At 38.6% G+C, this 15,169-nt stretch overlaps 1 protein-coding gene across 5 annotated transcripts in view; it reads right to left on the bottom strand.

Moving 5' to 3' along the window:
- LOC128700162 (tudor domain-containing protein 1) overlaps positions 1-15,169 on the bottom strand; it is a 58,591-nt gene that overhangs the window by 16,563 nt on the left and 26,859 nt on the right. For all 5 annotated transcript variants that reach the window (XM_053793144.2, XM_053793142.2, XM_053793146.2 and 2 more), the window contains 4 exons: positions 13,103-13,221; positions 10,177-10,313; positions 1,845-1,882; positions 883-1,075 (listed from right to left, as the gene is read on the bottom strand). In XM_053793144.2, coding sequence (XP_053649119.1) covers positions 883-1,075; positions 1,845-1,882; positions 10,177-10,313; positions 13,103-13,221 — 487 coding nt within the window. The remainder of the gene's footprint in view (positions 1-882; positions 1,076-1,844; positions 1,883-10,176; positions 10,314-13,102; positions 13,222-15,169) is intronic.

The raw sequence follows: 15,169 nt of genomic DNA, 5'->3' as shown, positions 1-15,169 counted from the left end.
TAAGGGTTCTACAATCATTGGGGAATCGGGTTTGATCTGAAGAAGGGACAGGAAGGACAGTGTGCCTGAAAAACAGTGAATACTAGTGGCTTTCTTTTGTGCCTACCAATGTTTTATTACATGTAAACTACATTGCTTGTACTGCATAAATAAATAAAACTGTACTTTATTGTATTCCTTGGAACAGGAGCACATCACCAGTGTCAATGCACAATATCTTTGAAGGGCCAAAGGCATGTAAAAAATTGAATTTCTGAATTCCATTGAACAATGGAACCCTAAAATTTAATCAAAGAGGGAATAATATGGATATAAAAATCACTGATACTTTTAAAAATAAGTACAGCAAGATTGAAGATAAAAAGAAAATACAAATGCAGTTTTATTCCTTTAACTTCACCCTTCAAAGATGGTGCTTTAATGCTGGTGAAGGTCTCTCAATCCAAAGACTTGGAGGTACCCTTCCGTTCCCTGGATCAAACCTGATTACTTCACATTCCTCAGGTGCTGTATTTCCCAAGGAAAATAATAATAATCATAATAATAATTCTCTAACTGCAAATATGTAATCCTAGAGAGAGAGGGTTAGGACATGAGGAAAAGTAGAAAAAAAATCAATATTCACAACTTAATGTTAATGCGCTATAAACATCAATTAATATAAGAACAAGGATAGTCACACAAGAATAATAGGTCCTGCTTAGCATTAGATAGTTAAACAATAAGAATAAAAAAATGCTCAGCACTAGGATAGTCGCCCAATAAAAATAACAAGTCATGTTTAACAATAAGAAAGTCACACAAGAACAACAGACCATGCTTGGCATTAGGATAATAACCCAGCAAAAATAAGACATGCTCAATACAAGGATACTCACACACCTCTTCTTATTCTTGTGTGTTCTAATCTGCAGGTTTCACCCCTAGGACACTTGCGCCCCTTGCAAAAGAACTTACAAAGGCGAGCCTCATCATTGTTTCTTCTTCCCAAAATTACAGTTTCTGCACATTCATCGTTGTGTAGTACAGAGTTTTCAGGACTGAAATACACACTCGACATCGGATCCCATCCATCCTGAAATTTTTAAACACATTTATTACAAAATGGTACAACAATGGAATGAATACAAGATGAAGTACACTGGAAATTCAATAAAATAATTTGACAGGTTAAATACAGGTATATCTCACTATATGTTGCAGATGTGTTCCAGGTTCTTGGCAGTTGTACTAAACTTAATCAGGTCCTTAACACTTAATTCTGCATAAAAAGTTTCTATGTGGAACAAAAAAAGGTACAATACCGTGACTAGAACAATACAGAAATAACCTGCACATAAGAGAAAGAAACTTATGACGATGTTTCAGTTCGACTTGGACCACTAAGTAGCTGCACACTAACACACAAAGGTAAGGGATTATACTGGCTCTCTTGCCTTTATGTGTTAATGTGTGACAAGTCATCATAAATTTCTTTTTCATATGTGAGGGTTATTTGTGCAATTTTCTACATGCTTTGTGAACCATAACAGTCACATGTAGTAAATGTTTACTGCATATATAAAATTACTAATGGAAATAGGGCATTACATAATAGCAATTTTGTATAAAGTGGAAGTATATAAAGTAAGTTTTAAGGAAATCTGTAGTGAACTTGAAAATCATGAGGATAGCTTGGTCCCTACACTTGTAAAGAGGGAATTATATGCACACAAAGTATAACACATCAAACTAATAACAATGCCAGAATAACAATATGAAACTACAGTACCTTAAGCTTCAGTAATTTGATCTTTTAATATCATGCACAGCACTCTTAGAATTCATAAATGAAAAATACTTACTGGTATTTCTTCTTCATCATGCTTTATTTCTTCCAAACCTGAAAAAAAGAGTTACATATCTAAACAGTATGACAAATTTTACAGGTAGATTAAAATTGAAAACCAATGGAATCGAAGCGAGAAAACTGCAGAGGCAACAATAAGAATAATGCAACAGGCTTTATATTTCCCACCAAGGCAGAGGGAACCAAAAGAGGTAACAAGTAACAAAGTTATCACAACTCTCCCTAGCACACAGTTAAAGAATTAATGCTGTAATTTGGTAAGGTTTTTTTAAGTTTCTATTAGGTTAGATTAACTTAATCTGGCTTGGCCTAATTTAAGGGGTTAGGATGTTATCTCTATGTAACAGCTGGGTTACCTGGAGGTTATTCTGGGGATCAACGCCCCCGCAGCCCGGTCCATGACCAGGCCTCCCGGTGGATCAGGGCCTGATCAACTAGGCTGTTACTGCTGGCTGCACGCAGTCCAACGTACGAGCCACAGCCCGGCTGATCCGGCACTGACTTTAGGTATCTGTCCGGCTCTCTCCTGAAGGCAGCCAGGGGTTTATTGGTAATTCCCCTAATGCTTGATGGGAGGCTGTTGAACAGTCTTGGGCCCCGGACACTTATAGTGTTTTCTCTTAGTGTACCAATGGCGCCCCTACTTTTAGTTGGGGGTATTTTGCATCGCCTGCCCAGTCTTTTACTTTCGTAGAGAGTGATTTCTGATTTCTGTGTGCAGATTCGGGACCATTCCTTCCAGGATTTTCTAAGTGTGGATTATGATATATCTCTCTCTCCTGCGTTCCAACGAGTACAAGTCAAGTGCTTCCAAGCATTCCCAGTAGTTAAGGTGCTTGACAGAACTTATACGTGCAGTAAAGGATCTCTGTACACTCTCTAGATCTTCAATTTCACCTGCTTTGAATGGAGATGTTAATGTACAGCAGTATTCCAGCCTAGAGAGAACAAGTGATTTGAAAAGGATCATCATTGGCTTGGCACCTCTCATTTTGAACGTTCTCATTATCCATCCTATCATTTTCTTTGCACTTGTGATCGTGGCACTCTTGTGATCCTTGAAAGTGAGATCCTCAGACATTACTACTCCCAGGTCCCTTACATTATTTTTCCGCTCTATTGTATTGCCAGAGTTTGTAGCATACTCTGTTCTAGTTATTATCTCCTCCAGTTTTCCATAACGGAGTAGTTGGAATTTGTCCTCATTGAACATCATATTGTTTTCCGTTGCCCACTGGAAAACTTTGTTTATATCTTCTTGGAGGTTAACTGCGTCCTCAGCAAATGACAGCCTCATGCAGATCCTAGTATCATCCGCAAAGGATGATACGGTGCTGTAGTGTATATCTCTGTCTATGGAATAAGATGGGGGCAAGTACTGTGCCTTGTGGAACAGAGCTCTTCACTATGGCAGCCTCTGATTTAACTCTGTTGACCACTGCTCTTTGTGTTCGATTTGTTAGGAAGTTGAAGATCCATTTCCCCACTTTCGGGGTTATTCCTTATGCACGTATTTTGTGCGCTATTACGCCATGATCGCATTTGTCAAACGCTTTTGCAAAGTCTGTGTATATTACATCTGCATTCTGATTTTCTTCCAGTGCATCCAAGGCCATATCATAGTGATCCAGTAGTTGTGAGAGGCAGGAGAGACCTGCCTTGAACCCATGTTGCCCTGGATTGTGCAGATTTTGGGAATCCAGGTGATTTGCAATCCTGTTTCTTAGAACTCTTTCAAAGATTTTTATGATGTGGGACGTCAGAGCTATTGGTCTATAGTTCTTAGCTAATGCTTTGCTGCCACCTTTATGGAGTGGGACTATATCCATTGTTTTAAGTGACTGTGGAATTTTACCCATGTCCAAGCTCCTTCTCCTTAGTGTACTTAGGGCACGCGAGAGGGGTTTCTTGCAGTTCTTAATGAATACAGAGTTCCACGAGTCTGGGCCCGGGGCTGAGTGCATGGGCATGTTGTCAATGGCTTTTTCGAAGTCTATCGGAGTTAGGGTAATGTCGGAAATCTGGCATACATTTATGGAGTTATGAGGCTCATTCACAAAGAAATCATTTGGGTCATCGATCCTCAGACTGATTAGTGGCTCACTAAACACAGAGTCGTACTGGAATTTCAGTATTTCATTCATTTCCTTGTTGTCATCTGTTTAAGTCCCATCCTGTCTGAGTAAGAGCCCGATACTAGATGTGGTATTTGCCTTGTTTTTGGCATATGAAAAGAAATATTTCAAATTTCTTTCAATTTCACTAATAGCTTTAAGCTCCTGTCTCTCCTGGTTCCTGTAAGAGTCATTTAACTTAAGTTCGATAGTTTCCACTTCCCTGGTCAGCGCCTCCTTTCGTGTATCAGATATTCTAGCACTCCTGAGGAGCTCAGTGACTCTTCGTCGTCTTCTGTAGAGGGAGCATCTTTCTCTCTCCAGTTTACTCCTGCTCTTCTTCTTTCTAGGGGAATATGCCTAAAACATGCTTCAGCTGCCAGGAAGTTGATCCTTTCAAGGCACTGGTTTGGATTCATATCATTTAAGACATCTTCCCAACATGTTTCATTTAGGACATGGTTTACCTGGTCCCAGTTGATGCTCTTGTTGTTGAAGTTGTATTTTGTGAAGACACCTTTACAGGTACATGCATTCTGCTGATCAGAACCCCTATGCATGTACGTCTGGACTTCGATTAGGTTGTGATCGGAATTTGTTGTTTTTGATATGGATCTGACCATATCCCTGTTATAATACAACTACAAACTTCTCCATTTAGAATACCTGTACCTCCTAAACCCAATCTTAACACCCTAGGATTTGACCCCTTCAGGGCATTTCTGGGTGATGATGAAATTGTGTCATTGGAAAATCTACCTTCCACTGCAATTGATGATGCAATCAGGTCCCTGCATAATCGAATAATTGAAGCTACTAATGTAACTTGTCAATTAGCTTCCACAAAGATTTACCAACAATATAAACCTACTAGGGAAATTAGAGACAATTTAAGAAATTATCAAGCAGAATGTCGAAGGCATCTTCAAACGCGACAACCACCAGCAGCTACACTGCACCGATTAAGACAAGAATTAATTAACATGATTAGTCATCACAAACGGGACTTATGGAAATTGCTAGTTTTTCAAGCTAATCAGTACAAACGTGAACCAGCAAAATTTTGGAGTAAGATCCGACAACTTTTAGGGGCAAAGCACAAGGCTCCTAACTACCTAGTTCATACCTTCACTGATGAGGATGATGAAGATGTTGAAATTAAACTTGACGATCCACAGGACCAGGCTAATTTGATGGGTGATGTATGGGAGAAAATTCTCTCCCACAATAACAGTCGTCAATTTAACAATAATCATTATCAGTTGGTAAATGAATGGAGAGATGAGAACTTGGATGATCTACAACCACTACCTTCCATCGATACTTCAACTCTTGAAGATACCCACCCGCTTACTAGACCTATTACATTATTAGAGATGAGTCAGGTTATTGGAAGAATAAGCAATAGAGCCCCTGGCCTCTCTGGAATAACAATGAAACAAATAAAGTTCCTCCCCAGAAATTGTAAACAGTCTTTGGTAAATATCTTTAATGCCATCTTGGCCTCAGGACATTTTCCAGTGGTTTTTAAGACTGCTAGGATGATCTTTCTAGGTAAGCCCAATAAAGACATTCACCAACCTGGGAACTACAGACCTATATCTTTACTTGAAGTCACTGGAAAAGTTCTTGAGAAGGTCATTTCCAACAGATTGAACTACTATATGGAGTTTAATCACTTTTTTACTGAAAAACAATTTGACTTTAGAACACACAGAGGTACCAATCATGCAATAAATGTTATTTTCGATACTGTAGCAAGTCTAAAACATCAGGGGAATCTTGCCTTAATTGCCACCAGAGATGTTCATAAAGCTTTTGATAGCCTATGGCATGATGGCCTTATATACAAACTCATTGACCCACCAGACCATAACTGGACTTTCCTCAGAGTAATATATAATTTCTTAACTCAAAGAAAAATCATTCCCACCTTTCATGGCAGGTTGACAGAGCCTTTTATACCGACGGCTGGTGTCCCACAAGGTTCTTGTCTCAGTCCACTTCTGTTCAACATTTATGTGAATGACCTTCCTCAACCAGAGTTTAGTGATACGATTGTGACACAGTTTGTAGATGATGTTATTCATGTCATCTCATCAACTCCGGAAACAGGAAAATACAAGTATGAGAGAGTCATAGAAAAAATGAATATTGAACTTCGTCGAACATCTAATTGGGAAAAGAAGTGGAGAATTACGACTAATCCTGACAAGGTCCTTGTTAGCACGATAGGATGTTTTGCATCAACAATTGAAGATAGAGGAGGTATCTCCATCAGAGGTACACCTGTAGCCATTAGAAACCCTAACAAGATTTTGGGATACGAAATAGACAGGCTGCTCCACTCAACATCTCATGTAACTAAAAAGATCAACATAGCCAAAGCCGGTCTTTGCAGTCTCTTTCGATTCAATCAAGCCCCTCAACATGTCAAAAAACATCTGTATAAAATGTTAATAAGACCTATACTCGAATACCCTTGTGTCCCAATGTCATTAACAACAAAGACAAATATGCTACAGTTACAAAGGGTCCAGAATAGAGCTCTTCGCTTCATTACCGATACCAGGAGGAGAGACAGAGTAAAAATGGCAGATTTACACATACAACAAGATATTACTGCCATAAATGTACGCCTTGACACCCTAAAAAAGAAACAACTCTATACAATGCAAGAACTATACATGCCAGATAGAGAACATCCTATACAAGTGGTAAATACCACGGATTATATCATCAATACTCCTCCTCACAGGACTCAAAGAATGACTCTCCCACAGAGGGTCCGTCGTTTTATACATAAAGATGATTACCCTCGACCCATGATATTGAGCAACCTCCCTGATGAAGAAGATTGGGTAACACCAGAACCCTTCTATGTATACTGAGAACATCATCGCCCCCAATTAGGGAGACATCTTATATAACAATCTAATGTAAAAATTATGCTTTTTACTATGGCTGGACACCACCTGTAAGAAGCCATTGTCACGGAATTCTATAAACTGGCCAGAAAATTATTGCCTTCATTGTCGCATAAATATCCGTTGTGCAATCGCAAAAAAAAAAAAAAAAAAAAAAAAAAAAAAAAAAAAAAAAAAAAAAAAAAAAAAAAAAAAAAAAAATTGCAACTTGTATAATTACTACCAATTCAGAGTCATGTACTTATATTCTGTTATATCTATGTGACTCTGATGGGTTAGTCTTATACCTCTTAAAGAATATCTTATCATTTCATGTACACTTTTTAAATTACACCAAAGTGGTTGGGCCACTTACCTTTTATATCCTACCTCTCTCCCCCCTCCCACCCTTTTCCAAAATTTCTATCCTTACCCATCCTTCTTCCTTACCCATCTCACCAAAGCTCTGGTCTGGATACTGATACTACTGATATTCTTATGTCTCTTATCAGGTCCTCATTATTTGTGAAGATAAGGTCAAGTGTGTTTTCTAGTCTTGTTGGCTCCACTATCTGCTGGCTTAAGGTGTGTTTTTCGCAGAGACTTAGTAGCTCATGTGTGTGTGACCTTTCATCTGCGCTACCTCCGGGGATTATTTCAGCTATAACATTACTCGCTAAATTCTTCCATTTTGTATGCCTTAGGTTGAAATCACCAAGCAGTAAGATGTTTGGGGATGGAGCTGGAAGGCTTTCCAGACAGTAATCAATTTTCAGTAGCTGTTCCTTGAACTGTTGGGAGGTTGCATCTGGTGGCTTTTATACAACCACAATGACTATGTTTTGGTTCTCGATCTTTATTGATAGAACTTAACTACCTCATTTGTGGTGTTCAGCAACTCCGTGCAGATGAGGGACTCTTTGACATACAGGCCAACCCCCCCTTGTTGCCTGTTCTTTCTGTCGCATCTAAAGAGGTTGTAACCACTTATCCATATTTCACTGTCAAAGTGATCTTTTGTGTGAGTTTCTGTGAAGGCTGCAAACATTGCATTAGACTCCTCTAGAAGTCCACTGATAAAAGGTATTTTGTTGTTGGTGGATGGCTTAAAGCCCTGTATATTAGCAAATATGAACGAGGTTGTATTCTGTGTTTGTTGGAGAGATTTTGTTATTGGCATCAGTAGCTGTAGTTCTGGAGGGCCATGGGTGGCCACTGGCTGCACCTTCAGTCCAACAAGGCTCCAAGGCAGTAGACTATTTTTGTTATTTCCTTCCATTTTCTTTTTCCGTTTCCTGCCACTAAAAAATCACCTGGAGTTGGGTTGTCGTAGCTACTATTGTTTGTCTTGTGGGGTCTGTGCCTCCTGGTCCCTTTTAGATGGTATGTCACTCCAGGTCCTTCTGGAGGACCGAGGAGTGACACATTTTTGGGTGAAAGAAAGTACAGGAAGAAGAACGACACACTTCTTTAGACAGGAGGTCGCTACATTTTTTGGGATGCTCAAAGTTGCATGTCCCATTTTTTTTCCTGATATTCCATGCTTACAAATGCCCCAAGCATAATATTTGCACAAATTCACCTTTGGTTGAGAATTGTTGGGAGGTGTGTTGTCAATTTCTGCAGGTTCTGGGACTGCATTATAATCCTCAGTATCCAAGCCAAGGCCACCCCGTCCTGGATTTCATTTACTTTCCTCAGTAGAGGAAGGAGCAGGAGACTCCTCTCCTACATCTGTACTGTGGGCCACGGTCTTGTGCAATGATGGCTGTATATTTACGGTTTTAGTGGTGGTTGTGGTAGGGTCCTTAGTAGAGTCTGGGCTGGCAATAAGGCTGGGGGCTGGGACTGAGTCAGCACTGGGGCTGGGGGCTGAGCCTGGGCCAGTACCAGCACTGTGGTTATTAGTGCTCTGACTGAGGGATGGGTCTGGTTTAGCACTATGTGGGTGACTAGATAGTTTCGAGTTATCTGTTGTGGTATGGGCATTCTGCATTTTTTGATTCACTCTCTCTTTCTCCCATGTTTTATATATTTTTGGTAGACTATTGAAGAGGTCATCTTTCTTTTCTTGATTATTTTTATCATTTATTACTCTCCTTAGTACCTTTCTGATACCTGCCCAAAGTTCTACATTTTTATTGCACAACCAGAAACACCTTGCTAGTTCGAGGTCATTTTTTGAGGCTGTATTTAGTCTAGTACAAGAGATATGGTGTTTGGAAAAGCATAGGTTGCATGTGATTCTGGATTTCTTTCCAAGGATTTTTTTACATGTCCCACAGATATGCTGTGCTGACATCCTGTCAGCACAGCTGGAGGTACTGTACTGTATAAACAACTAGCAAAGTGTCTTACACTAAGATCCTATGATTATAAAAGCACAAGTTTCACATTTGGGCCCACAGACTGCATTATTTGAGGATGACTATGGGAATTATCAAGCAAAGAAAGCCTTGAATGCCAGGTTATTTCTGGCCAGATACATCTTGACTACAGGAATAAATTTTTTTTTCAACAAACCGGCCATATCCCACCAAGGCAGGGTGGCCCAAAAAGAAAAATGAAAGTTTCTCTTCTTAAATTTAGTAATTTATACAGGAGAAGGGGTTACTAGCCCCTTGCTCCTGGCATAAAATATGTTTTCATTTATTCAGTAGTCTGTTAGACAACTGCATGGGGAAATGGAACAGAATTCTTCCTTCATAAGCAAAGCATGTTGTAAGAGGCAACTAAAATGCTGGGAGCAAGAGCCTACTAACCCCTTCTCCTGTATAAATTACTAAATTTAAAAAGAAAAACTTTCATTTTTTCTTTTTAGGTCACCCTGCCTCATTGGGATATGGCCAGTGTATTGAAAAAAAAAAGTTAGACAAATAAATTAGCAGAAATTCAATATAATTTCATCCATCTGTCACAACTTGATAATGGTTCAGGACTGACTAAAATGTTGCCTATAATTTTCCTCCCCAAATTGTACATTAGTTGTGAATTATTCCAGCCATGATACTGTGATTTTCATGCTTCTTCTGTATGTCATTATACAGAACAGACAAAAAGAAGTACTTCTAGACAGTAATAAACCTGTAAAAGAGGCTAGTATACCAAAGCTGTTATGAAGGTATCTTTCACAAGTCAGAATTTTATCATTTGTCCTGAACAGTATCTGCGATAGCAGTATGGTGAATACATTTATCATAGGGATACAGAAGTTTTAGCAGTTTTTAAGAACAAGACAATGCCAAATCAAATTATTTTCTATACAAAACCTAGTACAAAATATAAATGCATTCCAAATGGTATTTACCTTGAGATCTGTATTGAGATTCATCATGATCAGATACTTGTGGAGAGAACTTGGGGATGGCAAAACCTCGAGCTATAAACTCATCATTCACCACCACACCGTCAGGTCTTGTAAGTAGAATGTTGTATGTGCCACTCCTTGAATAACAGAAAACTAATCAGTAAAGTAGTAACAGATACTTCAAAAGCATCAATTTCCATATTTTACAAACCCTATTATTCAAAGTACGTATTGAAAAAGTCATTGTAAATATTTGGAGTCCAGTTATAGGCTATAATGAAAGCAAAAAATAATTTTTTATAAAAAAAAATGAGATAGCAAAAAACTGATAGGCATACAATTAGTGTTAAAAAATGTTTAAATGTTTTATATAATGTACATACTATAGATGAGCCATCTTAAAAAAAAAACTAATGCAATAAGTGTGCCATAAACAAGCTAAGTTCTCCCAAGAAGGCTGTTAGTATGGTGGTTATCAATTTATTGTATGTGAATATTTGTGTAAGGTGAGTAACTAAATACTTATGTAAATACTGTACCCACAGATTAGGCACCCTGGAAAGAAACTATGCACATTCTGTGACAAATTCTGTAACACAAGAAATATTAGTCACAAAAACTGTTAAACCATATGGGTCCTTCAGTAAGGTCTGCTACATAATTTTTTTACTTAGCACTTTAAGAGGGCTGGTAGAATGCAACTATATGATATCTGTTAATGGTTCTGAGGATCACCACCCCTACACCCCAACTTCAGACCAGGAATCCTGTTACAGAAATAACAGTTACTATTAAGAAACACGTTCTGTTGTCTAAAGAAATACCAAACATGAAGTTCCATAAATAACAAAAAGGCACAATACCGTGACTGGAATGATACACAAATAACCCGCACATAAAAGTGAGAAGCTTACGACGACGTTTCAGTCCGACTTGGACCACTGACTTTGTCAATGGTCCAAGTCGGACCGAAACGTCGTCGTAAGCTTCTCACTTTTATGTGCGGGTTATTTGTGTATGAAGTTCCATTTGTATACATAATGGGAAGTTACTTGGAGAGAGAAACTTGATGAATATACAAGATATTTATAGCCACATCCTACTAAAGACTGTCAGAGAAAAATAAAGATTTGTGTATACAGAATGTAAATATGGTAAAGGTTACAAATTTTGTAAAGTTATCTTACATGTTCATGAAACCAATAAAAGGAGAGTAATCCAGCCAGAGTGCAAAACATTTAATATAGTGTGTGTGAATATTTAGAGTTTTGATATACAGAAATTTTGGTTTGTTAAGTCTAAATGAATACTGTTGCTATTTTAGCCCTCTGAGGGTCCGTCCTGTAGATCTACGGCTTTGAAGAAAGGGTCCAAACCGTAGATCTATACCATGAGCTCAGCTCACTCGGACAACCTGTGAGTGGTAAATTTGGGACTGGATATGAGAGAACACATCTGTGTGGTAAGTGTGCACCACATAAAACAAATCCTTCAGCACACTGTGCATAATGAGAGAAAATAACTGCAACTGTAATTTTGGGTTAAAACAGCGACTTTGAAGTTTTTTTTCGTATGTTTTACAGTTGTATTCGCGATTTCTTGGTCTCATTTGATGGAAAGGAAGATTTTTTTTTTTTTTTTTTTTTTTTTTTATCACACTGGCCGATTCCCACCAAGGCAGGGTGGCCCGAAAAAGAAAAACTTTCACCATCATTCACTCCATCACTGTCTTGCCAGAAGGGTGCTTTACACTACAGTTTTTAAACTGCAACATTAACACCCCTCCTTCAGAGTGCAGGCACTGTACTTCCCATCTCCAGGACTCAAGTCCGGCCTGCCGGTTTCCCTGAATCCCTTCATAAATGTTACTTTGCTCACACTCCAACAGCACGTCAAGTATTAAAAACCATTTGTCTCCATTCACTCCTATCAAACACGCTCACGCATGCCTGCTGGAAGTCCAAGCCCCTCGCACACAAAACCTCCTTTACCCCCTCCCTCCAACCCTTCCTAGGCCGACCCCTACCCCGCCTTCCTTCCACTACAGACTGATACACTCTTGAAGTTATTCTGTTTCGCTCCATTCTCTCTACATGTCCGAACCACCTCAACAAATAAATAGAGATGATTTTGATTGGTTTTAGTATTGAAAATGGCTTGAAACTGAGCTCAAAAAAGCAGAAATGTTCAATTTTTGCTGATGTTCAGAAGTAAACAAATGTCGTCACAAGTCTAATACGCGTCAGCCAGTGGGTCTAATATACATTCACGAATGTGTTGATATTATTTAAACAATTATTACAACATTGCATAACAGTAAATCTTCTATTTTTTGGTGTGAATAAAAATTCATTACGTGAATAAAAAATAAAAATGGAATTCATTTGTAAAGCCTGAAAACATAACTAATGAACAGAGAAAATGTTATTTTAGTGCCAGGAATGTCTGCATTGTTCATTCAGAATCCTATTTTGAAACTGAAATATTTTGAACTTTGTGTTAAATTGACCAAATTACCAATTTCCAATCACTTTATTGGGTAGTTGAAACAGTTGACTGGGCAATTTCTTGTGCTCAATTGATAAAATAGAAGTAATACTAGTGAAATAGCTAAGAATTTGGTTGACTGGAATAATGTAATTGGCCTAAAATGGGAGTCAAAGTCAGCAAAATCGCCAGTGCGTAAATATCGCTGATGCATCAAAATTAATGAGAGCATAATTCGTCAATTTTCTAATGAATTTTGTACTTTTTGCTTTATTACCTTCAGAAAAAGATTCTCTACCATTTCATCAGAAAAAATAACAAAAAATGTTTTTGAAAATTCTTGGACCCTGGCTGTCACTCTGAGATTTGGCCTCGGACCCTCAAAGGGTTAATAGAGACCTTAGAAGACAAAAATTTGTTACGTATATAATAAACTCACAGAGAGTATTCTTGAAAACTTGCAAACAGAACAGATGAATAACCTCCACATAACTCGAGGAAGACCTTAATGCTCTCCGTAGACCACAAGTGCCCTTGCCACCCGTCTACAGGATATACCTGAAAAAGTTACAATAATTTTGATAACTGAAATGTTATAAAACTTTAATGACCAAAAAAAATATGGAATTAGATAATGTACATAAATACATGAAAAGTATACCTGAATGAGAAAGGGGGGGGGGGGTCCAGAGGTCAAAGTCACTCATCACGGTCTGTAACCAGGCCACATGGTGGATCAGGGCCTGATCAATAAGGCTGCTACTGCTGCCTTCATGTAAACCGACATACAAGCCACATCTCGGCTGGTCAGTTACTGACTTAGGTGCCTGTCCAGTGCCTTCAAGGCAGCCAGGGGTCTATTGGTAATCCCCCTTATGTATGCTGGGAGGCAGATGAACAGTCTTGGGCCCCCAACACTTACTGTGTTGTCTCTTAGTATACTCGTGGCACCCCTGCTTTTCACTGGGAAGATGTTGCACCACCTGCAAAGTCTTTTGCTTTTGAAGGGAGTGATTTTCATGTGCAGATTTGGGACTAGTCCCTCTAGGATTTTCCACTACTTCTACTTACACTTAGGTCACACTACACATACATGTACACATTTATGTATACACACTCATCCAAGTTTTCTTTGATTTAATTTTAATAGTTCTTGTTCTTATTGCTTTTCCTTTTATATCCATGGGGAAGTGGAATAAGAATCTTTCCTCCGTAAGCCATGCGTGTTGTGAAAGTCAATTAAAATGCTGGGAACAATGGGCTAGTAACCCCCTTTCCCGTGTAGCCTACTAAAAAGAAAAAGAAGGAAACTGTCAAAGTGGGATGTTTGAATGTGTGTGGATGTTGTGCAAATGATAAGAAAGAGATGATTGTGGATGTCATGAATGAGAAGAAGCTGGATGTCCTGGCTTCAAGTGAAACAAAGCTCAAGGGGGGTGGGAGAGTTTCAGGGGAGAGAAATAAATGGGATTAGGTCAGGGGTTTCAAACAGAATTAGAGCTAAAGGAGTAGCAATAATGTTGAAGGATAAGTTATGGCAGGAAAAGAGGGAATATAAATGTATTAATTCAAGGATTATGTGGAGTAAAATAAGGGTTGGATGTGAAAAGTGGGTTATAGTAAGCATTTATGCACCTGGAGAAGAGAGAAGTGTAGAGGAGAGAGAGAGATTTTGGGAAATGTTGAGCGAGTGCATGGAGAGTTTTGAACCAAGTGTTAGAGTACTTGTGGTTGGGGATTTCAATGCTAAGTATGTTGTGGAGGGAGTAGTAGGTAAATTTGGGGTACCAGGGGTAAATGAAAATGGGGAACCTTTAATTGAGTTTTGTGTAGAAAGAGGTTTGGTAATAAGTTATATATATTTTATGAAAAAGAGGAAAAATCAGTACACAAGGTATGATATAGCACGTAATGATAGTAGTTTGTTAGATTATGTATTGGTGGATAAAAGGTTGATGGGTAGGCTTCAGGATGTACATGTTTATAGAGGGGCAACTGATATATCGGATCATTGTTTAGTTGTAGCTACAGTAAGAGTAAGAGGTAGATGGGACAAAAGGAAAATGGCAACAACAAGAAAGAGAGAGGTGAAAGTGTATAAGCTAAGGGAGGAGGAAGTTAGGGTGAGACATAAGCAACTATTGGCAGAAAGGTGGGCTAGTGCAAGTATGAGTAGGGTGGGAGGGCTGAAGAGGTTTGGAATAGTTTTAAAAATGCAGTATTATAATGTGGAGCAAAAGTTTGTGGCTATAGGAGCATAGGTGCAGGAGGAAAGAGGAGTGATTGGTGGAATGATGAAGTAAAGGGTGTGATAAGAGAGAAAAAGGTAGCTTACGAGAGGTTTTTACAAAGCAGAAGTGCTATTAGAAGAGCAGAGTATATGGAGAGTAAAAGAAAGGTGAAGAGAGTGGTGAGAGAATGCAAAAGGAGAGCAGATGATAGAGTGGAAGAGGCACTGTCAAGAAATTATGATGAAAATAAGAAAAAAATTTGGGGTGAGATAAAC

This window comes from Cherax quadricarinatus, chromosome 74 (genome assembly GCF_038502225.1).
Source record: "Cherax quadricarinatus isolate ZL_2023a chromosome 74, ASM3850222v1, whole genome shotgun sequence".
Classification (NCBI taxonomy): Eukaryota; Metazoa; Arthropoda; class Malacostraca; order Decapoda; family Parastacidae; genus Cherax; species Cherax quadricarinatus.
The sequence above is the reverse complement of the archived record's forward strand: the minus strand, read 5'-3'. Positions and strand labels throughout refer to the sequence as shown.